At 50.6% G+C, this 22896-nt stretch overlaps 1 protein-coding gene across 14 annotated transcripts in view; it reads left to right on the forward strand.

The window, feature by feature from the left end:
- The window catches only part of AFDN (afadin, adherens junction formation factor), a 111690-nt gene that overhangs the window by 22041 nt on the left and 66753 nt on the right, over window positions 1-22896 (forward strand). For 7 of the 14 annotated variants that reach the window (XM_018053469.1, XM_018053478.1, XM_018053473.1 and 4 more), the window contains exons 2-6: window positions 8524-8719; window positions 13553-13668; window positions 15355-15518; window positions 17715-17875; window positions 21737-21894. In XM_018053469.1, coding sequence (XP_017908958.1) covers window positions 8524-8719; window positions 13553-13668; window positions 15355-15518; window positions 17715-17875; window positions 21737-21894 — 795 coding nt within the window. The remainder of the gene's footprint in view (window positions 1-8523; window positions 8720-13552; window positions 13669-15354; window positions 15519-17714; window positions 17876-21736; window positions 21895-22896) is intronic. The other 7 variants (XM_018053471.1, XM_018053475.1, XM_018053480.1 and 4 more) reach the window with 3 other exon arrangements.

Genomic DNA, 22896 nt, shown 5'->3' on the forward strand with positions numbered 1-22896 from the left:
ATAAGAAACAGGTTTTAAAAGAAAATTTCCTCATTTTATTATTGGAGCTGAGTTTAGGGACATGGTTATCTGAGAGAAGACATTTCATCACTTCCCATCTAAAAATTCTCAAGTGCTCATATACTTAAACATGAGAAAATAGTTTAAAAAGTATCTCTAGCCAAAAAAAGGGCAAAAAAACCACTGAGCATATTAATCGTCTATATGCACGCATATGAAAAGAGCAAAATATTAAGATCACAGGATAAAACACCGCGCAAGCGTAATCCTGTCTCTGAAATTCACTGTCCAGAACGTCCAGTCATCCCCAGCGGCGGTGGGGGGCGACTGTTGCTACAGCCTTGGAGCTGTGACAGAGCTGCGGTCCACACGCACGTCCAGCAGGGCCTCGGGAGCTGGCCGCGAGCTGGGGGCGGAGGTGGCGGCCCCGGCAGCCCACCCGCCGCACCCACAGGCCGGGGCCGCTCCCTCCTGGCCGGGGCGGTGCCAGTCCTTGCCCGACAAGTGAGGGTTGAAACAATCCCAGTTTCCCAGTTCTGTCATCTCTTTCACGCTTACTGGCTGGAATTCTTTAAAAGCCTGTCTGCCTCGTCTGAGCCGCAGGAAGACAGTGAATCCCGCTCTCTCTGGCTTGAGCTGCTTGCTTTCCGGCTCTTGGTGCCGTAGCGGCCTGCAGCCGTGACAGTGACCTTGCCTTTGGCGTTCTCCCTGCTCGTTACTGCCGCTGTGCAGCTGGGAGTTTCCGTGGCTTCTCTGTCTCATCACTTGCAGTCATTATTGCTGCTGGTAATCAGATTGTCCAGATTTGGCCAGGTGCACCTTTTGGTGGCTGGATGGTTTTTCTTAAGTTTTTTTTTTTCCAGACTTCTTTGTTTTCTGGAGTAATATGGTGTCCCAAACTCAGTCCATTTTCTGACCGTACCTGGATTAGACCATTTCTCCACGGATCCTAGGTTCCTTTTAGTGGAGAAAAGGATTGAGACACAGCAGTCTAGGTGCTGGAGACGCTTAATTTTACATCTTGTCTTTTGCTTTAAGACTTCTTCAGTGACAAGAGCTATTGTTACTGAGTTGCTAAGTTGTGACTGTTTGCGACGGTTTGGACTGTAGCCCGCCAGGCGCCTCTGTCCATGGGATTTCCCAGGCAAGAATACTGGGTGGGTTGCCATTGCCTTCTCCAGGGGATCTTCCCTGTGGAGGAAGCGTTTTGGCCTGTCCACTTTAGGGAGGGTTTCTTTCTGCAGGTATGCTCGGGCGTCGAGTGTAAGGTGCTGGCCGTCGCACACGTGGCTGTGTGGCCGTCGCACACGCGGCTGTGTCCTGTGTCCACGGAAGTGGGTGCTTGTGTTCCGGCCCGTGTCACGGCGCAGCGGCAGCGTTTCGCTCCATTATGTGAAGGGGCCAGAGTTCATCCAGCCGGCGTCCTCGCCGCGCCGTTTCCAGACCTTTGCTATCACCACCGGTGCTGCAGTGCACGGCTTTGCCGGCGTGTCTTCGGGACGCGCCCGCAGAAGGGGCGCGCTGTGCCCGGTGCGTCTCGATTTGCCGAGTGTTGCCCCAGGCCTGCTCCGTGGATATGCGTCTTGTACCCACCCCACAAGAGCAGGGGTTGTTAGACGTTCACCACTTTGAGAAACGTGACCTTACTTTGAAGTTTCATGGTCACTTTGTCTTTAAGGAAGTGGTTCATCCTTTTTCCTATTTGAGTCGTATTCACTTTGTGAACATGAGGTTTAAATCCATTTTAAGGTGGGTTGTTTTTTTCTTCTCATATAGTAGAGACTCTTTGTATACCTTAGATTTCTTTCTCTCATGCAGGTTGGAAATGTTTTTCCCCCAGTGTGTCACTTGTCTTTGGGCTTTACTTATTGCATGCCTTTTTTCCCCCCAAATGAAAGTTTATTTTTATGTAGACAAATTTATTTACATTCCTTAAATTGCCTTATGATGACATCTATAATTTTTAAAGTATGGGTTTCCATGAAGATGTTTATTACAGGATATAGGTTTCAAAAGCGGTGTGTGAACTGACTGTGCCTTCTAACGCGGTGAAGATGAACCCAAACTGTCCCGAGAGTGCTCTCTGGTTATGGTGAGCCTGAAAGGAAGCGGGGCGCTGGGAAGGCTCTGCAGTTCCACTCACAGGAATCGGCCCGGCTCAGCGGACGCAGTGACGTCACCGTGTGTGTGCCTGAGAGAGTGGGCTGCCAGCTCTGTAGATGAGGGAAGTGGATTAGTCACGATGTGTCTGGACGTTATCAAGGAGTTCAGCCATGTCTTTCGTCCGGCTCTTCAGCTGAAGGGCTGGATCTGAGAATGGTGAGATGAATTAGGAACAGGTGATCGTGCTGTGCCAGGTCGCATCTTTGTGACCCCAAGGACCACAGCCTGCCAGGCCCTCTGTCCACAGGATTTCCCAGGCAAGAATGCTGAGTGGGTAGCCATGCCCTCCTCCAGGGGCTCTTCCCGACCCAGGGATTGAACCTGTGTTTCCTGCTTTACAGGCAGATTCGTTGCCCCTGATTGGTGGGGGGAGCCCGGGAGCAGGTGGCTAGTTGTAGTCAAGGCTGTGGTTTGACAGGCTCGTGCTGAGCTGGAGCAAGGCTGCAGGTGGACTGAGGCGGCAGCGACTCAAGACTCATCCCTTTACTGAAGCCTCCAGTGAATCGAGAGTCTTAGGTGGGCCGTCAAGCTGTGTCCCTTTAAATCGCATTAGTCACAGGTGTGATGTTAAGTTAGCAGTTCATGTGCAGCTGGTTAGATGCACCTGGAGTTCACCGACCACGTCTGGACACTGCGGCTCGGAGGCTGGAGCAGGAATCTGTTCAGGAGAGAGGTGGGATCGTGCCGCAGGAAGGCGGGTGCTTGGAGGGACAAGAACAGAAGCACCGTGCTGCCGAGGGCCCCGGCTCGTCACCAGGGGCCCAGGCCGGTGTCTGGAGGCACCCTGATCTCCCAGCTGGCAGGTGCTGCTGGCGTCTGGTAGGTGGAGGCCAGGGGTGGTCCAGGCACCGCATGGCTGTTCCCGAGGAGCCCAGGGGTGCCCACAGCTGCAGTCCTGGGCCCGTCCTGCCCGCTGTCCCCACCCACACCCCGGAGTGCATAGTGCGTGGGACGTCTGCACTGCCCCTGTGCAGAATGTCATGCTCAAACCGATTGGGGTTTGGCTCAGGGATGCCAGTGGGTGAAGTTCAGCCCAGTTGGCAAAGCGACAGGAGATGAGTCTCGCTTCTGTCGACGGCAATATTTTGTAGCTGTCAAGCGTGTTTGTCATCTCTGGAGCTGCTCCAGGGACGCCTTCTTACTTGAGGGCTATAGATGCATTCCATGCATGAGAAAATAATGACATCTTAATTTCAGTAAATACAGTTTTATTAGCTTATAACTGAAATTTAGCATTTTCTTCACTTAAAGTTTATACTCATATCTCCTTCAAAACTGAAGTTGTAAAATTTTAAATGCACAAAAGTCAGGTCTGCTGCTGCTGCTGAGTCGCTTCAGTCGTGTCCGACTCTGTGCGACCCCACAGACAGCAGCCCACCAGGCTCCCCCGTCCCTGGGATTCTCCAGGCAAGAGCACTGGAGTGGGGTGCCATTTCCTTCTCCAATGCATGAAAGTGAAAAGTGAAAGGGAAGTCGCTCAGTCGTGTCCGACTCTTAGCGACCCCGTGGACTGCAGCCTACCAGGCTCCTCCATCCATGGGATTTTCCAGGCGAGAGTACTGGAGTGGGGTGCCATCGCCTTCTCCAAAGTCAGGTCTAGACCGTACTTGGTATGTTAGTAAAGGCCACTCACCCTCTGTCACAGGTCTGCAGTGTTTCAGCCGCTGGGCTTTGTGAAGAGTCTTTCTTTACCGGCTGCACCGGGCCTGGCACTGCTGCCCGGGCTTCTGTTTGGCTGCGGCGAGTAGGGCCGCTCCGGCTGCGGCTTGCAGGCCTCTCCTCGCGGAGGCTTCTCTTAACGGCGGGCTCCGGGGGTGGGGGCTCAGGAGTGCGGCCCCCGGGCTCCGGGGGTGGGGGCTCAGGAGTGCGGCCCCCGGGCTCCGGGGGTGGGGGCTCAGGAGTGCGGCCCCCGGGCTCCGGGGGTGGGGGCTCAGGAGTGCGGCTCCCGGGCTCCGGGGTTGCTCCGCAGGATCTTCCTGGACTGGTGATCTGTCCGGTGTTCCCTGCATTGCAAGACGGGTTCCTCACCACTGCAACACCAGGGAAGCCCTGATGAGTGCGTTTTACTGTGATTGTTCGGTTGGCAACCCTCTGTGCTTTATGCATTTAACACTTTTATTCTGAGAGCAGTGGCATAGGTCTCACCAGTCTGCTGGAGGACCCCGGACAAAGTTGGGGAGAACCCCTGGCCTAGACAGGTGGCCGTCTTTCACATCCCCAGTGCATATGGTGTGGTAGCTACTCAAATACAGAGATTAAAGATTTTCAGAGGACTGTGGGGAGAACTTCACTGATCATCCCCTTGTGATGCTGACTAAGGGGTTGGGTAAGTTTCCGCTTTCACCGGCGTCTCCCAGCGGAACGCACGGGGAAAGTAGACGGCGCACGGGAGCCTGCCTCGGAAGCTGACGGTTGTGAGTAGATGGTGCGCGGGAGCCTGCCTCGGAAGCTGACGGTTGTGAGTAGATGGTGCGCGGGAGCCTGCCTCGGAAGCTGACGGTTGTGAGTAGATGGTGCGCGGGAGCCTGCCTCGGAAGCTGACGGTTGTGAGTAGATGGTGCTGGCGGCCGTAACTGAGGCCTTTGAAAGCCATGTTTGCTGATCGGTGTTCACAGCAGGCTGTTTTCTGGCCGAGAATTGTCTTACTTACAACGCTTACGTGGTTGGATACAGGGTGGTTTGTTAGAGTTCATAAAGCGGTGATCTTCGTGCTTTCTCTGTGGGGTGTGTGTGTTGGAGTCAGTTTTTTAGACCAGAAAACTCTGAAATCTTCCCCTGAAAGGTGACTTTTCCCACGTTCAGTGAGCTTGCTCCACCTCGGCTCTGGTGATGTTAGGAGAACGGTGGCTGGCTCACCTCGAGGAGGCGTGCACTGGGATGTGTGAGAGAGCGTGCCTTTGTTTTCAGACAAGGAGCCGTACCAGAATCACTGGATCACGCAGACCTGTGAGGCGTGTGCGGTGGATCACGCTCCCGGGTGAGGACGGCCCCGGCTCGCCCCAGATGAGTGGGTTCGGTCCAGAGCGTGTAGCCAGGCTCACCCCTTTGTTTGGTTTCCGGCTGCAAGTAACAGTCACGTTCACACAGTCCTGCAGTCTGTAAGTGTGTAGTAGCACCATGTCTGAGAAAAGAGCCTACCTGCCTCCATTGCAGAACACTTTAGTGCTGAGCAGGGCTAGCCGTCCGTCATGTGACACCCGGCAAGCCTCAGCCCCGCCGTTTGTAGAAACCCAGCGCCCGCGAGGCACGGTGAGGCGCCCCAGGGGCAGGCTGTGTGCAGCGGGGGCGCACGTTCCCTGGGAGGGGTGGGCGAAGGTCCGCTCCAGATGGTGCTGAGCCTTCGGGAGTATCTGTCCTAAAGAAGTTATAGGTAATGCAATGCATACAGTTTTAAAAAGTGCTCTTCAGTACTGGTTTAAAAACAGTTTAAAAAGTAGTTTATACAGGTTTAAAAAAATAGTATTTATACGACTTTAAAAAACCCGTAATCAGGTATTTTGTCCATTCTCTACCTAAACTGTTGGCATTCAAATGTTACTGCTGTTTTTAACTGTGTGAGTAAATGGCCATCATCTGGCTGTTGGCTTTATGCAGAGTAATGTTTGTGTTTTGAAGGCACACAGCTGTCTTGGAGGAAGCAGCCTTGGGAATAAGGTGTGTGTATGAGATAAAGTAGTGGTCCTGTAAACGAGGGAATTGGAAAGGTGATTGCCTGTTGCAGGTAGCGTTGTTGGGCTACAGGCTGGGACCTGGTTTTCCTAGAAATGCTGGAAGCGGTGAGAAGAATGCGAACAGAGCCTGGTTATTAGCCTGTTTAAGCTCTGAAGCAGGTGGTTCTCGGTAGCTTGAACAGAAGGAAATTTGGGGCTGTTCTGGTTTGGATAAGAAGACCGATTGATTATCAGTTTCATTGGCTAATGAGGTATTCGTAAAATATTGAAAAGCAAACCTCTGTCTGTGTGTCTTTGCTCCTCGTTTTGACTGTGTGTGTAATTTCTTAACGAGCCTTCTCTCTCTCTTTTTTGTTCTTGTATTCCTTCTGATAAACACAAGAACACTTCTGTTTAAAGAGTGGTAACGCAACCCCGAGCAGGATTCATTACCGTTGTGGTGACCGTGGGTGATCGTGTTTCTCGGGGAAGAATGTATCTGAAGGTGAGGATGTGCCTTTAGGTAGAAAGAAGACGGTTTTCCTGTCGGGAAAAGTGACCGCTGAGGAAAGGAGCCGAGTGGACGGTCTGTCAGGTCGCCCCGCCTTTCTGTGCATCGAGCTGCAGTGCTGGCTGGGGAGCACCGGCGGCGGGGTCACGCCGCTGGCCCTGGAGGGACTGCGGGCCAGGAGGCAGCGCTGGGGGCGGGGAGTGGGGGCGGGGCGGGGGTGCTGGCCGCCGGGCGGCTGTGTGCCGGCGGCTCGCGCTTGGCCTCCCTGGACCTTCTTTGTCCCCCCTGCGCAGTGGGCATGATGGCAGCACCTGCCTCTTAGTTTGGGGAACTAAATGCTGAAGACCGTCCGAATCTGGCACATGATGGCCTGTAACATTTGTCAGTTACGATTATTATTGGTTGGTAGCTTGGTCACTGCCTGCCCAATTTAACGTTCAGGAGCTTGATTTTATGTCTTCTCAGCTTTGATAAAATTCTGTAGACTTATGCACACTGGCCGAAACTGGCTGAATAATTGAGCAGAAAGCTAACGTGTTCCTTTATTAAGGGACTCGCCCAGCAACGACTCTGCTTAGCTGATCCAGTGTGATGCTACGGAGACCTGGCAAACTGAACTGCTGGTTATTTATTAATGCTTATTTAGTGCAAATCGAATCAAAGGTAGTTTTTGATAGTCCTCTTTATTTAGGCTTGATCAAGCCTGGAGAATCGTTTCCTTAAGAGCATCGTAGAGAGGTTTCTTTTAAAATGACTATCAGCCTGATTTTTGGCTGTTTGGCCTGGGCCACACACAGGCAACTCCTGACTTGCTTTCTCAGCTGCCACCCTGTGCCCATGCCCGGCTTCACCCCGGCGTCTGTGGTTCGGGTTGTCCTTCCCATACAGCCCTGATCCTTGGCGTTCCTAGCCCAGGGTAGGGGAACACAGGGGCGGGCGGCCCGCAGCAGAGTCGGGTGGACCCAGGAGGAACCCAGGGGCTGGAAATGTGTCTGAAGGTGTCTTTGTCCAGTTTAATTTTCAAATAGGCCGTTAAGCCCACGCTAATACTCCCTGTCCCTTCAGGTGAAGATTCGTTAGATGGTGCCTTTCCGGGAAGGGCAGGCTGGCAGATTGGGATGTGGATAGTAGTGGTTGTGAGGGTCTCTGAAGCCGCAGGGACCTCTGCGAGGAGGAGGGTTGAGGGGGCTCCCCTGCCTGCTCTTAGGGTGGAGGTGGCTCTGGATGCTCGAGGATGTGGGAAGACGTGTGGGGGGAGGGGAGGGGAGCTTTGAGGACTCCCGCCGAGGGGCTCTTGGTGCCCGGCTGTGCAGGGAGCCTCGGGGTTGGGAGTGTCCGGGGAGGTCTGCAGGGAGCTGCGCTTTGTTCAGGAAGTCCCGGGGGGCATAGTATCGTCTGGTCAGGTGTGGCCCACCAGATAGACACGGGTGCTCTGTGCCGCAGCAGGCCCCTGCCCCTGGGTGTGAACTCCTGAGTCTTGGTATTGCGGTGGCAGCAAGAGTGTTGCCTAAGTAAAACCTGTGATTGATTGAAAAAGCAGAGGGGCCCTGGGAAGGAGCCGCCCAAGGTCCCGTGTGTGGGCTTTGGCCTCCCGTGGAGTGGTCTTTGGTTGGCATCTGTTGTACTTTTCTCTGGAAGTAAGATTATTAAAAAACAAAGAATTTTAAGAAAAATCCACATTGTGCCTGTTGATCTGGGGCGAGTAGTTCATACTGAAAATACTTACATTCAGCCAAAGTGAGTTTCCATTCATTCACATTCATGGTGGGGTTGGCCTTAGTGTTCATTGCCCCTTTGAAATCTCGGGACAGACGGGCCCTCAGGGTCAGATGGGTGTGGACCTCGGAGTTCACTGCATCCAGGCTTAATTCTGGACTTGCTTTGATCCTGCTTGAACGGGATACTCAGGCTTTGTGAGTTTTAGTGGCCAGATCTTGAGGCTGGGGTTTGATCGTAGCATCTGCTTCACTGGGTGGTTATAAAGACTCGACCAAGCGGTGCCCGGCCCTAGCTGAGGGCCCTGGTCTGAGTGGCAGCTGCTGCTGACACGGGTGCTCTGCCGCCGGACCTGACCCCTGAGCCACTCGGGGGGAGGCAGACTGTAAATAGCTCGTCCCGAGTCACTTGACTAAGTTTGAAGGCGTCTCTTTTTTATAGGCTGTCGTTTTTCCAAGATGTATCATCTCATTCTCCTTCCAGGATTTGGAGTTCCACGGAGTGATGAGGTTTTATTTTCAAGATAAAGCCGCCGGGAACTTCGCCACGAAATGCATCCGGGTGTCCAGCACCGCCACCACGCAGGACGTGCTGGAGACGCTGGCCGAGAAGTTCCGCCCCGACATGCGCATGCTGTCGTCACCCAAGTACTCTCTCTACGAGGTGCACGTCAGCGGAGGTCAGTGTGCAGGGCGGCCGCGGGCGCCGTCCTCGCCGCGGGGCGCTCGCTTCCCTGGGGCCCAGCTCCACTGCTGCCCCGGCCTGTTCCCAGGGAGCCGTGAAACAGATGGCAGAGCTCGAGTGTGTCTGTGAGGTGTCCCAGCAGGTTCCTCGCAGGTGCAGTTTGGGGAGTTGCTTTCTTCTCCAGAGATGAGGAGTGCAGTGTTTCATACTTGAATTCTCCAGGTCTAGAACCTCCTTTGATGATACACGGGGCTGCTTGACTTTGCAGAAATGCTTCGTGTGACTCTGTTTGTAGATTATAGTGCTACAGCCAGAAATAGCTGTTGTTGTGTGAGTGTGGACCTTCAGTCTTGCTACAGCCAGAAATAGCCATTGTTGTGTGAGTGTGGACCTTCAGTCTTGCTACAGCCAGAAATAGCCGTTGTTGTGTGAGTGTGGACCATCAGTCTTGCTACAGCCAGAAATAGCTGTTGTTGTGTGAGTGTGGACCTTCAGTCTTGCTACAGCCAGAAATAGCCGTTGTTGTGTGAGTGTGGACCATCAGTCTTGCTACAGCCAGAAATAGCCGTTGTTGTGTGAGTGTGGACCATCAGTCTTGCTACAGCCAGAAATAGCCGTTGTTGTGTGAGTGTGGACCTTCAGTCTTGCTACAGCCAGAAATAGCCATTGTTGTGTGAGTGTGGACCTTCAGTCTTGCTACAGCCAGAAATAGCTGTTGTTGTGTGAGTGTGGACCTTCAGTCTTGCTGTAGCGTCTTTGTTCTGTGGAACAGGAACCGTGTTCTTGGGAAGAACAGGCGTCGTGAGGAAACTCTTTCTGCTCCTTGTTTTAAGGTTTGATATGTATGCTGTGTATCATGTGGCAGTTTAGGTTGAACTGATGAGGAATGTAGAAATGTTTAAATTTTTATGAGTGCTTTGGAAATACTGAGTCACCTGCCAAAAAAAAAAAGCAAAATCCAGTTAATGTTGTAAACAAAGAACTACAGATAGCACAAAGGTTATTTTAATGCCTATTTAAGTTCTAGCCATAAAACCTGTTTGAACATTATTTAGTTAGTTAGTTTTCTTCCTGAAGTGTAGCTTTCTTTGCCTGAAATTGGGCTTGGATTTTTGTAGTGTGTGGAATTCAGTTATCACCACATACTGCCAGCATTCTATTAGGTGGGCCATATCTGTTTATTACTCTTTCAAGTTCACTAGGGTATCACCTGCCTATATCGTACCTAGACTAAATTTGACTGGAGAGGATCTTCCCGATTTTGGATGTTTTCTCTGAGGCTGAGTTTTCCTTTCACCTCAGAATCTTTGTGCATAGCATACAGAGAGGAGGATAGTATTTCTCATCTTTCCCACGCTTCTTTCTGCACCATTGGTCATTTGAACACGTGAGGTCTTTGGAATGACATCTACAGTTGGGATTTGAGATCTAAAAATGGAATGGGCTTTATTATTTTTTTTCTAAGAATATTTTTTCCTTAAACTTTCTTTGCTAGATTTGTTTTTAATTGAAAAGTAAGCTGTGTTACTTGTATGGGATGAAGACACCAGGAAGGTGTGTAAAGAAGCACGGGTCTGTTCCCCAGCCCCAGCCCTGTCCCCTTGGTGATGCTCAGCCAGGCTGGCCCACCTGTGTCCTGCACCTTCATATGGCTCCAGCAGGGCCTCAGAGAGGAGGAGGCTGCAGGTGCGAATCCTCAAGAGGAGCGGGCCTGGCACAGGGCCTCAGAGAGGAGGACGCCGTGGGTGTGAGCCCTCAGAGGAGTGGGCCCGGTGCGGGGCCTCAGTCTTTTTCGGGTCACAGAGCCCATAGTGTGTCAGGAATTTTTTGTGGCATCCCCAGGCCAAAGGAAATACTTAACACTTTATTTTACTGCGTAGATCCAGACAAGTTCATAAGGATTTATGTTCTTAACAGCTTGTTGGTTATTTGGGAAAACAGTACACATAAAAGGAAAACTGGTGATTTCATTCCGTCCCAGTCCCAGTTGCTCCCTGATGGGGGGGCGTACCTCCTGGGCGCCCCCTGCCCCACTCCTGGGTGGAGGCAGCATCCCAATCTCCTGGTTTCCGCAGTGCTGTGGCAAACGCACCTGACACAGGTGGGACGCCCGCAGGAGAGACAGTGCTCAGCCTCGCAGGGGCCAGTGGTTCCTGCCATCTCTGGCAGGCTCAGCGCGTGCTCCCTGGACGGGTGACATGTGCCTAGTGAGCCCCTGGCACCTCAGCCCGTGTGGGGACAGAGCGCTGGCCCAGTGCTGTGGAAATGCCTCTCACAGCCCTTTTCCATGTTAGAATTTCTTGTGTGAAGTCAGTTGGAAAACTAAAGGCTTTTGCTGTTCTCACTTGACCAGAAGATACTGCAGATTGTAGCAGGGCCCTGGCTGTATCTGCATGGAGTCGTCAGGCACAGGTGATGTAGACTGTATTAGGGCCCTGGCTGTATCTGCATGGAGTCGTCAGGCACAGGTGATGTAGACAGTAGACACTAGCAGGGCCCTGGCTGTATCTGCATGGAGTCGTCAGGCACACGTGACATAGACAGTAGACCCTAGCAGGGGCCTGGCTGTATCTGCATGGAGTCGTCAGGCACAGGTGATGTGGACTGTATTAGGGCCCTGGCTGTATCTGCATGGAGTCGTCAGGCACAGGTGATGTAGACTGTATTAGGGCCCTGACTGTATCTGCATGAAGTCGTCAGGCACAGGTGATGTAGACTGTATTAGGGCCCTGGCTGTATCTGCATGGAGTCGTCAGGCACAGGTGATGTAGACTGTATTAGGGCCCTGGCTGTATCTGCATGGAGTCGTCAGGCACAGGTGATGTAGACTGTATTAGGGCCCTGGCTGTATCTGCATGGAGTCGTCAGGCACAGGTGATGTAGACTGTATTAGGGCCCTGGCTGTATCTGCATGGAGTCGTCAGGCGCATGTGATGTAGACTGTATTAGGGCCCTGGCTGTATCTGCATGGAGTCGTCAGGCACAGGTGATGTAGACTGTATTAGGGCCTGGCTGTATCTGCATGGAGTCGTCAGGCACAGGTGATGTAGACTGTATTAGGGCCCTGGCTGTATCTGCATGGAGTCGTCAGGCACAGGTGATGTAGACTGTATTAGGGCCCTGGCTGTATCTGCATGGAGTCGTCAGGCACAGGTGATGTAGACTGTATTAGGGCCCTGGCTGTATCTGCATGGAGTCGTCAGGCACAGGTGATGTAGACTGTATTAGGGCCCTGGCTGTATCTGCATGGAGTCGTCAGGCACAGGTGATGTAGACTGTATTAGGGCCCTGGCTGTATCTGCATGGAGTCGTCAGGCACAGGTGATGTAGACTGTATTAGGGCCCTGGCTGTATCTGCATGGAGTCGTCAGGCACAGGTGATGTAGACTGTAGACCCTAGCAGGGGCCTGGCTGTATCTGCATGGAGTCGTCAGGCACACCTGATGTAGACTGTAGACCCTAGCAGGGGCCTGGCTGTATCTGCATGGAGTCGTCAGGCACAGGTGATGTAGACTGTAGACCCTAGCAGGGGCCTGGCTGTATCTGCATGGAGTCGTCAGGCACAGGTGATGTAGACTGTAGACCCTAGCAGGGGCCTGGCTGTATCTGCATGGAGTCGTCAGGCACAGGTGATGTAGACTGTAGACCCTAGCAGGGGCCTGGCTGTATCTGCATGGAGTCGTCAGGCACACGTGATGTGGACTGTAGACTGTAGCAGGGGCCTGGCTTGCTTGTCTTCATGCGGTTGTCTGGCACAGGTGTTTCAGGGCAGCTCCCTCTGTGCAGGTTTACAGTTTAGACTGAATATTCGTTCTCTAAAAACGTGCTATGAGGGATTTCAACCCAGCGCACATTTTGCCACCTGATCAACTTGGTAATTTTGGTTTGAAGCAGGAATTTCCAACTTCTTGGCCCAATCTCCGATTTATTACTCTTTTCTCATATCTTCTGTTGATACAATAGTACTTCAGAGTTTGTTTGTCTTGTATTCTGGTAGTTAACATTGCTGTTGATCTGTAACGTTTACTGAGAGCCTCTGTAAATCTTTTTGATTCATCCGGTTGATCCCGCCTCCTTTTCCACAGTGATTGCCCATCTTTGCTGCCCTCTGCCTGGATAATCTTTGCCAGCTCTCACCTCCTAGTATGTGGTCAGGTGTGGGGGCCCTCAGGGGGCTGCAAGGAGCTTTTTAGATTTCAAATAAGGAAGGAAGAAGACTCTTAGCCCTTTATCTAGAGAACGGTGGGGTGGTGCTTGCTGGGGGGAGGGGTGTGAGTGTGGAGCGCTGAGCGTTTTGGAGCAGGAGTCAGGACGGGGGAGGAGGAGCGCAGGGGTCACGGCAGGGGTCACGCCAGGACGGATGCTGGTGGGCCAGGGCCACGTCTCGTCGGCACGTAACGCTGAGGTGAGAAGAGCCTCATCCATCAGTGGAACGTCTCGTTTTCCAGTTGTATCTGAGAGAACTTGATTTACAGAAATAAACATATAGCAAGGCCCTACGTGTATTTTTTTCCTAGGCCATGTGTATTTCTCGTATTTTCCCGGTTAGATTCTAAATGTGGTCAGAAGTTGTGCCTGGTCATCTCTGGCACTGGACACGTGGTAGCTCTACGTACAGTAGCACCAAAATCCTGAATTAGTCATTGAAACGGTCACTTCCACATGAGAGCAATTGAACTGCATTTGGTCTATCAGTAAGGAAGGAAGGTTGCGAGACGTTTTTCGTCTGTGGAGTTTGCTGTGTATCAGAATGTTGTGATGTTGTGTTGACCAGCGCCATTAAGTGACCATGGCGTTTTGCTTGCTTGTTTTCTTTCATGCTGTGAAGAAGAAAGAAGATTGGATATAGATGAGAAACCCCTGGTTGTGCAGCTGAACTGGAATAAAGATGACCGAGAGGGCAGGTTTGTCCTTAAGAATGAGAACGATGCCGTTCCTGCAAAGGTGAGAGCCGGGGGACTCGCTGAAGCTGTTCCAGGGCCGCCTCTGACTGGGGGTCCCAGGGCTCATTCTCCTGTTCGCTTCTCTCCCTAAACTGCCCTTTCACCTTCCTCCTGGAAAGTACTGTAAGAGTAGCCCAGCTTCTCCCTGCTTCATCTTCTATTTCATGAAATAATCCCAAATATTATTATTCTCTCCTTTTCAAAGGATCATGTAAACTGTTGTCACTCAGAGACTTCATGATCAAGGAATCAGCTTCAGGTTTTTTTCCCCAAAATTACAAAGTCAAAATATGCTTTAATAAGAATCAAAAGGGAAAATAAAACTTGAATAACCTATTTAAATGTGAACTTTCAGATACAGCTTAATAGTAAGGCATGTTTAAGACCTTTTTCGTGTTATTGTATGGAAAGTCACTACTTTGTAAGCTTCTTGAGTTTCTCTGAGTGCTGTAATAGAGTGAGTCTGAAACTTTCCCAGTTAATAAGACGAATTCCTGTGCCGCTGTTCTTTCCATGTGGAATACTATGAAATATAGCTTTAAAATGATTATAATTCTGTTTCGAGTCAGCTGGCCTCTTACAGACTAGAATTCAGTGTTGACAAGTGATAGCAAAGGCAGAGGTTAAGGGTATTTTGAGAAAAATCTTACATTAAATTTCCCAGTAGATCTGGGAAAAGGGCTGCTGTTTGCTTCTGGCGGCAGTTTGCAGTCTGTGTGACGTCAGCGTCCCATGTGGAAGATCCAGACACACAGCTGTGCTCCCGGGACTTGTCACCTTTGCGGTAAACACATACGAAGTCAGAATGGATAACTTTTTTCTGCCACAGGAGCCTGGCTGGCTACAGTCCATGGATTCGAAAAGAGAAAAGAGTCAGACACCACTGAGCGACTAACCACGTGATTTCAGCTGGTGTGCCTTTTGGTGGGGCCCCGGGTCCTGCTGAGTGTACAGTAGAGCCCTTCTTAGGGTCGGGATGACTGGATGGGGCCCAGGCAGCTTGCACGGAGATGGAGGTGCTTGCCGGCACAGCTGAAGGCAGTTTTCTTTCCCCATAAAATAATCTTGTATCTTTTTTTTATTCTTTACCAGCCAGCCTATTAAGTCATATAAAAAATAATTTGTTTCTGCATGCAGGTCATGTTGTAAATTAAGAATAAGCAAAAAAAAAAAACAAAAAAAGATCTGGAAAAGAAATTAGAAGTTTTTGTGTAAACACAATACTTAACAACTTTGCTTCATAAAAGCCAATTTTTTAGGGCTATTCTTGACATTTCTTCTGACATTAAAGGAAACATCTATAAAGTAGATAATGTTTCAAATGGTTATTTCTGTATTTCCACTAGGTTCCATTCATTTAAGTTACTAATTATTTGGATTTTTATTCATTAAAAATGATAAGCTGGTGTGATTCCCACCCGTTTTCTTAGTGGGTTTGGGTTTTCTTGTGTGCTTGAATTTAGGTGAAATTTTCACTTGGTAAAATGAGATCTTGAGTGTGCAAGTGTGGATCAGTATACTCGAGTACCCGCTGGCACAGTTGAGACAAAGCCCATCTCTCATCCCAGGCCTTCCCTGCCCCAGTGGCTGTTTCCGGCTGTAGCATGTGAGATGCAGTTAGATCCCCATAGATGGTTCTCTGTGATTCTGTGTCGGAGCAGTGGAGTGATAATGTTGCTTTTATCAGAAGGCTCAAAGTAACGGACCTGAAAAGCAGGAAAAAGAAGGTGTTATCCAGAACTTCAAGAGAACTCTCTCAAAGAAGGAAAAGAAGGAAAAAAAGAAGAGAGAAAAAGAGGCAGTGAGACAGGCGTCTGATAAAGATGATAGACCTTTTCCTGGGGATGACATGTAAGTCAATTGTGGAAATATTCCTGTTTCTTTGTGTTCTAAGCCAAATGTGTTTAGCGCAGCAGGCCTCCTTAAACTCCGAGATAAATGGGGGAGGGGTGACTTCAGCTCAGTGACCAGCGTGCCCTGGCTCTGCACGCCGAGGGGAGCCAGGCGTCTGCTGAGCAGCACGTGTTGCTGACGTCGCCAGTCTGCGGTGCTTGCTCATCTTAGCATGGGGAACCCACGAACGGGGCTGCTTTTCCCGGTGAACCATGGGGTCAGATTCTCATCATCCCTGCCTCCCTTCCCTTCCCTCTCTGCTGTTCCAGTCCTTGAGGCAGCAGTGGTTTCTCAGACAGCTCGGATACGCTTAACGCCTGATCAGAGGTCGGCAAGACTGGTGAAAAGCTGGTGTCCCCGTCTCAGCTCAGAGGCGCCATCAGGCCCACCCAGCCCCTTCCCTTCCTTCCTGTGCACCATCCCCAGCACAGGTGTGCTCAGCTGTCTGAAGGGACTTGTGCCTCTGATCTCGGAGCTGAGGGGGTAACAGAAGGGAGGCGTGAGGAGAACCTGGCCTCTGCTCTTCACCGAGTCTCCTGGCCTCTGTGTAGCCTCATGGGTTTTCAGCTCAGTCAGTTCGTTCCATCATCAGATGCTTTTTCCAAGGCTGCCTCCTCGTCTTGGTGTTGACTGCATCCACTCCAGCGAACGTCCTTGTTTCTACAGTTTTGAGGACTTGTTTGACTATTTCCTTAGGAAATATTCTGGAAGAGTGGCTCAGAGACACTGTGGCATGCTTGTGTTGCCAGACAAGGGTCTCCAGCCCGCGGGCCCCTCGTGCCTCCCTTAGGACTGGCGAGTGTAACAGAGCAGTGTCTGATCCCTGCGGTGTGTGTGAGAGCGTCAGCACAGCTGGCTTCACCATTAGCATGGCCGTTGCCTCTGCACGCTTGTTAACCGCTTCTGTGCTGCTGCTGCAGTGACCTCGTCTTTTCCCATATTTTGATTGATTCTAAGCGTCCCATGTGTCTTGAGGATGTTAACCATTTGTCAGTGAAGGATGTTTACTTTAGAGTGGAGTAGGAGGCCATTGTGGATTGCACCAGAGTGGATTTAGATCTTAACCTGTTAGGCAGAGATGCCTGTGTGATGAGCATGAACTCCTGAGTATAGTATGCTACATAGTGAGGCTCTACTCAGTGTATTCATGCCAGAGCAAGAACTTGCACACATAGGTTGCTCACATATGAAAAGTATCAAGGAAGAGGAGAGTTTAAAACTTAGGCTACAGTCATTCTGTTAATTTAGTGTACGGGATGATCAATATTTGTGTTAAAGTAGGCTACTTAAAATGAGTTAAGTTCAACGATAGATTCAGAGCTTAATTGATTTGATGAAATTATTTTATGATTTTTATGACATCTTTCAAGTATATATATCAAAATTTAGTCAAGTATATTGAAAGTGAAGGTGAAGTCGCTCAGTCGTGTCCGACTCTTTGTGACCCCATAGACTGTAGCCTACCAGGCTCCTCTGTCCATGGGATTTTCCAGGCAAGAGTACTGGAGTGGGTTGCCATTTCCTTCTCCAGAGGATCTTCCCTACCCAGGGATCAAACCTGGGTCTCCTGAATTGTAGGCAGATGCTGTACCGTCTGAGCCACCAGGGAAGTCCTGTATTAGTCTTACCTAAATATTTAGTTTTCAACTCATCCTTCTATACACTTGACTCATTGTAGGAACTTTGGGAGCTATTTCCTTTTTCAGTCTTTCAGTTGTTAAAGAATCATGCCATTTGATTCTTCAAGACTTACTGGGTCGCAGAGAGTTGGACATGATTGAGTGAGCATGCATACATAATTATAAGACAGATTTTTGCTAATGTGTATTCAGTTCTTTGTTTCTTGTGGTTGCAATGCTGTAACAGTTATTCAATCTCTTTGAGATAGAGAAACCTTGTAGAAATAACTGAAATTATTTTTAGTTTTATTAATGAATACTCAATTAAGTTCTGTAAACAACTATAAAATTTTAATTAGGAGTTTCTGCCTAGTTCAGCAGTTTAGTTTGTACCGAGAGAAACTTTATCTGTCGTGATTAGACCAGGGCAGGGCAGAACTGCTCAGGGTTCTGGAGCGGCTGGAAGACCCGCGCCCTGTGAGCGGTGGGCCTGTCTCTAATGTAACCGCGTGTCTTCCTCCCTCTCTCCCCACAGTGAGAATTCTCGCCTGGCCGCTGAGGTCTACAAAGACATGCCTGAGACCAGCTTTACGCGAACCATCTCCAACCCTGAGGTGGTCATGAAGCGGCGGCGGCAGCAGAAGCTGGAGAGGAGGATGCAGGAATTCCGGAGCTCGGACGGGCGGCCAGACTCGGGTACAGGCCCCGCGCCGCGCCCGCTCATCCCTGACGCGAGTGCTGCGGGCGGGACGCGCCCGACGCGCCGCGACGGCCGGGGACGCGCCCGACGCGCCGCGACGGCCGGGGACGCGCCCGACGCGCCGCGACGGCCGGGGACGCGCCGCGACGGCCGGGGACGCGCCCGACGCGCCGCGACGGCCGGGGACGCGCCCGACGCGCGCCGTGCCCGCTGCTGTGCTTGACGCGAGTGCTGCCGGCTAGTGACGCGCCTGATGCGCGCTGTCGTCTAGTGACGCGCCTGACGTGCCCCGACGGCTAGGGACGCGCCTGACGTGCCCGAACGTCTAGTGACTCCCCTGACGTGCGCTGTTGTCTAGTGATGCGCACCACGCCCACTGCTGCGCTTGACGCGAGTGCTGCCGGCTAGGGACGCGCCTGACGTGTGTGAATAAGTGTGGTAAAGTCACAAGTTAGTTATTCAGTAGTTTCGCTTGTTAGGAAAGAATCGTTTGTTCAGAAAGTCTCTATCGGAAGGCGGTGTCACTGATGCGGCGTTCCCTGAAAATGTCCCACCGGGTAGGTCGTCGGCCCTGGCTCTCCTACGGGGCCGCGTTGAGGTGCTTCGGAGGCGGGCCTTGTCAGCCTTTCCTGGGGCGATTAGGGCCCTTACGAGCTGAGTCTTCATGATGTGTTTCATGGGAATTGTAGTGTCGGTGACTCAAAAAACTAGGGTGCTGAGAGACTTCTTCTGTACATAATTTAATAGATGGCTTTCGAGACCTGTCCTGTCCTGTTCCAGCAAGGATTTGAAACGACTAAAAATATCTGCGTTGAAAAGGAGGAGGAAGAGAGGAACTACAAAGACGAGGAAGGAAAAATGTGAAAGTTTTAGGGAAAATGTCGAAAAAGTGCAAGCTCGGGGCTTATCAGGAGAAAGCTTCCAGTCTCCCCAGGCCTCAAATCCGGCGGTTGCTCTGAGAGCGGAGTAGAGGGTCCAGGGGAGGGGGCTGCGGTTGGAAGCAGGCGCCCGTGTCGGACGCGAGTGCGGCCCTGAAGGGCGGACTCTGAGCGGTCATGGACGGCGGCCGTAAGGAGGGAGACGAGGGGCCAGCGCCAGCAGAGGGAAGGAGGGCGCCAGCACCTGGCGGGGTTTTCTGAGGAGGGGAGCCCTTCAGGATGACACCCTGCTTTCAGCTGGATGGCTGCAGGTCTGCGGGGTGAAGGGACGTCTGGAGGGGAAGGCCACATTCACTCGTGTGTCTTGGGAGCAGCTGCCAGCTTGGTGACTGAGAACCAGTCAGCGGTGCCACTGGGCATGGAAGAGACGGTGCAGGTAATACAGACCTGGAATGAAGGCCGCTGTCGAGGTGCAGATGGAGGAAGCAGGACAGGCCTCTGGAGGGCGAGGAGGAGGAACGGCGGACACCCAGGAGAGGAGGGCTGTCTGCTCGAGGGCTGGTTGCGGTACAGTCGCCCGTGCAAGCTTCCAGGAAGCCCGAGAAACCAGAGCGTGCTGGTAGAGCAGCTGTTTGTGTTAACTCTACGACGGTCAGGTAGGGTACGCTGAGGTGTTATGTTGGGTAGAGCAGCCGTTTGTGTTAACACTACGACGGTCAGGTAGGGTTCACTGAAGCGTTCTGTCCGTTTGTGTCTGATAAGTAACCTAGAGAAACGTATGCCTGTAATCTCTGTGTCTGCTGGGTTGGTGTGATGTCATGGTGGGAAGAGAGGAACGCAGAGTGTGTCCTTCTGCCGTCCTTAGCCTCAGGGTGGTCCCCAGGTTCTCGTGAGGAGCTCACACACACTGTCCGACTCCCTTCACGGCGGGTCAGAAGTCGTCACTTGCAGCAGGCTCTGGCTCTGCACCTTGGAGAGTATTTTCAGCACTTGGGTGTATTTACTCTCTGATGCCTCCCAAGTGTGAGTGACTTCAGAATGCCCGTGGGGTCAGCCCTTCCGCTTAAGCTTCCCGTGAACAGCGTTGGGAGCCGCGTGTGCTGCCCTGGACCCTTCTGCTTTGCAGGCCACGCATTGTACATCTTCCCAATAGGGGAGCGATCCTCCCTTAGCTTTAGAACTGAAACGTGTGTTTACATAGACGGGTTATAGTTGCCAGCAGGAGTTTGAAAATGTTAGCTTCTCTCCTCTCTCTCCCTCCTCAGAGATTAGGGAGATGTGTGTTTCGGTTGTGCTGATTCTGTGGTATTGTGCTTTTACAGTGAAAAGCTCTTAAATCAGACTGCATCCATTTGTCTGTCCCTGGATGAGTTGGGCAGTAGGCTCCCTGGTGCTGTTGTGTTACCGTCAGGCCCTCTCCCCAAGCCTGCTCAGGTCAGCTGCCTACAGTCAGGGCTCGGTGCAGGCACACACGTGTGAATGCGTGCATCAACATCCTGTATTTGTGTCCCTTCAGCATTGCTGCCCCCCTTTCTTGTCGTTTGTTGCATGAATTGTCTCTTTCTGTCCCCTCACTTTCAGTCGGTTTGTGTCTTTAGCTCTGAGGGAAGCTTCTTATAAGCAGCATGTAGGTGGTTCTTGTTTTTATCTAATCAGCTGTCCTGTGTTTTTTGATTGTATCGTTTAGTCTGTTGACATCTGAAGTAATCACTAATAGGTATGTACTCACTGCCATGTTACTTGCTTTCTGCTAGTGTATGTAGCTTTCCTCTGTTTTTTTCTTTGTTCCTTCCCTTGTATTTTGTTGATTTGCTTTAGTGGTATTCTTGTGTTTCCTTCTTTGGAGTTTTTGTGTTTATTGTAGGTTTTTGTGGGTACTGTGGGTCCATATACATTGGTCTGTATCTACTTGTGTTAAACTAGCAGTCATTCAAATTCAGACACATTCTAAAAGATCTACCTTTTTTACTTCCCCTTCTTGTTAGTTTTCTCCCCTTAATTTCTACCCTTTACAAGCTGTTGAGAGCCTGTGACAGTGACCGGTCCGGGCTATGTCCTTATTGTTGAGCTGGGGGGGTCTTCGTTCCTGTGAGTCTGTAGATAGCTTGCCTCCTGGCCTATGTCAGCAGGTCTGCATTCTAATGCTAGCCTGGACTTGCTGATTATCTTAGGAGACCAGCATTATTTTATTGGTGTCAGGTTGTCATGAGGCGTTGTGTGCTAGACTTATGTGCAAAGGGTGTAAGAAGCATTCAGTAGCCAGAATAACTGCATTAGAATTCAGCAGACCAGGAGTCACAGAAGTTTAGAGTTTGCGTGGAGGTGCACAGATCTTTATTCTCACTCTTTAAGTTAAAGGTGGAACAAAGAAGTCAAAGGAAATGTGCCCCCCGCCTCCAGGTCCCACGTGGCATGGGAACATGGTGCCTTGCCTGACTTGCACACCTGCCCCAGGAGTCTTTCATCTAGGCTTAAAATTGTAGGGCTTAAAAATCTTGTAAGTAGAAAGCAAATTATGACACCAAAAATGCGATGATACAACATGTAAAGAATCCATTAAAGAGAAACGTACAAGGAAGAAAACCTCGGGGTGTCCAGATGGCTCTGCCCTAGTTCACAGGGAGAAGGGACGAGTTTCCGGTTATTGGTCAGGAAGTTGAAGAACTGGGGAAGGTCGGTGTCTAGCTTGGTGCAGGTGAGGACGTGGGGAAGCAGGTGGAGAAGGGGCAGTGCTCAGGACGCGCCTTTCCGTCCTTCACCAAGAGCAGACGTGAAAGCAGCGTGGGCTCGAGGAGAGGACACACGAAGCCTTACCACACAGAACTGGTTCTCGTTCACTCTGGCTAAGGGTCACTGGGCCAGCAATGGCCCTGCCATGGGTGTTGTTTAACAGGAAGTGGGGCTGGAATTTGTGTACAGCTCTCTGTTGTTGGAGTAAAATAAAAGTTGTGCTTAAAGATGTCAAACTTTTTTTTTCAGGTGGAACATTGAGAATTTACGCAGATAGCTTAAAACCAAATATTCCCTACAAGACGATCCTGCTGTCCACTACAGACCCCGCGGACTTCGCTGTGGCCGAAGCCTTGGAGAAGTACGGCCTGGAGAAGGAGAACCCCAGGGACTACTGCATTGCCCGTGTGAGTGCTCCCAGGCCACGCGGGCGCGGATGTGGCGCTCACGCGGGCAGATGTGGGAGTTGAACGTGGGCTGACTTTCTGCCTGCTGTATGTTAGAATCTGGTAAACTGAGACGTGGGCATATGTATAAAAGACCACATCCTCCCTCCATTACAAAAGTAGTTTGTGTTTCTGTTTGTTTTAAATATAAAAGACCACATCCTCCCTCCATTACAAAAGTAGTTTGTGTTTCTGTTTGTTTTAAACTAAGTATAAAAAGACGAAGAAGATAAAAATTCTCTGTAGTTCTAATACCAAAGGATAAGCAATATTTACGTCTTCATACGTACCCTTCCAATTTTTATTTAGCATATATACTAATATATAGGTAACAATTTTATTTTCGTAAAATCTGCTTTAGTGATTGTTTTCTTAACGTAACAACTCAGCATTTAAATGAATCTTGGTTTGCTGTTTGTCACTAACCAACATTTGGTTGATAGACTTAGTTGCCATCCATAATTTCTTGGAGATGAAGGTTGTGTCTTTGACCTGAGTTCTCAAGAAATAACAGTGAAATTTTATACCTCAGAATTGATTTGGTCACACTGAGTAAAATCAAGCAGATTTTTCTCTTGTAAGACAAACTTTCTGGCAAATCCTTCACCTTTAAGTCAGTCCCAAGTAGGTATTAGCTTCTTTGTAACCATTGTTTCTGTCAGAATCTCATTGAAAGTAGATTTTAAAAGGTGTCCTCCTTTCTTTCATCTCAGCAATTGATTGTTAAATAATCACAGTGTGGTAGTCTTAGTTCCTCCTCCCACAAGATTATTTAGGAATAATTTACAGTACGATATGTTACATGTGTTAAAGTCCACCGCACTGTCAGTTTTGGCCAGTCGGCACAGGGACACCCCCAGAAGCTCCCTGTGCCTCTTTCTGCTGTGTGTGTCATCGTGTGGGTGTGGCGTAGCTTGTTCGTCCGTCACCTGTTGATGGAATTTGCGTTGTTTCCAGTTTTCA

Source organism: Capra hircus, chromosome 9, assembly GCF_001704415.2.
Source record: "Capra hircus breed San Clemente chromosome 9, ASM170441v1, whole genome shotgun sequence".
In the NCBI taxonomy this organism is placed as follows: domain Eukaryota; kingdom Metazoa; phylum Chordata; class Mammalia; order Artiodactyla; family Bovidae; genus Capra; species Capra hircus.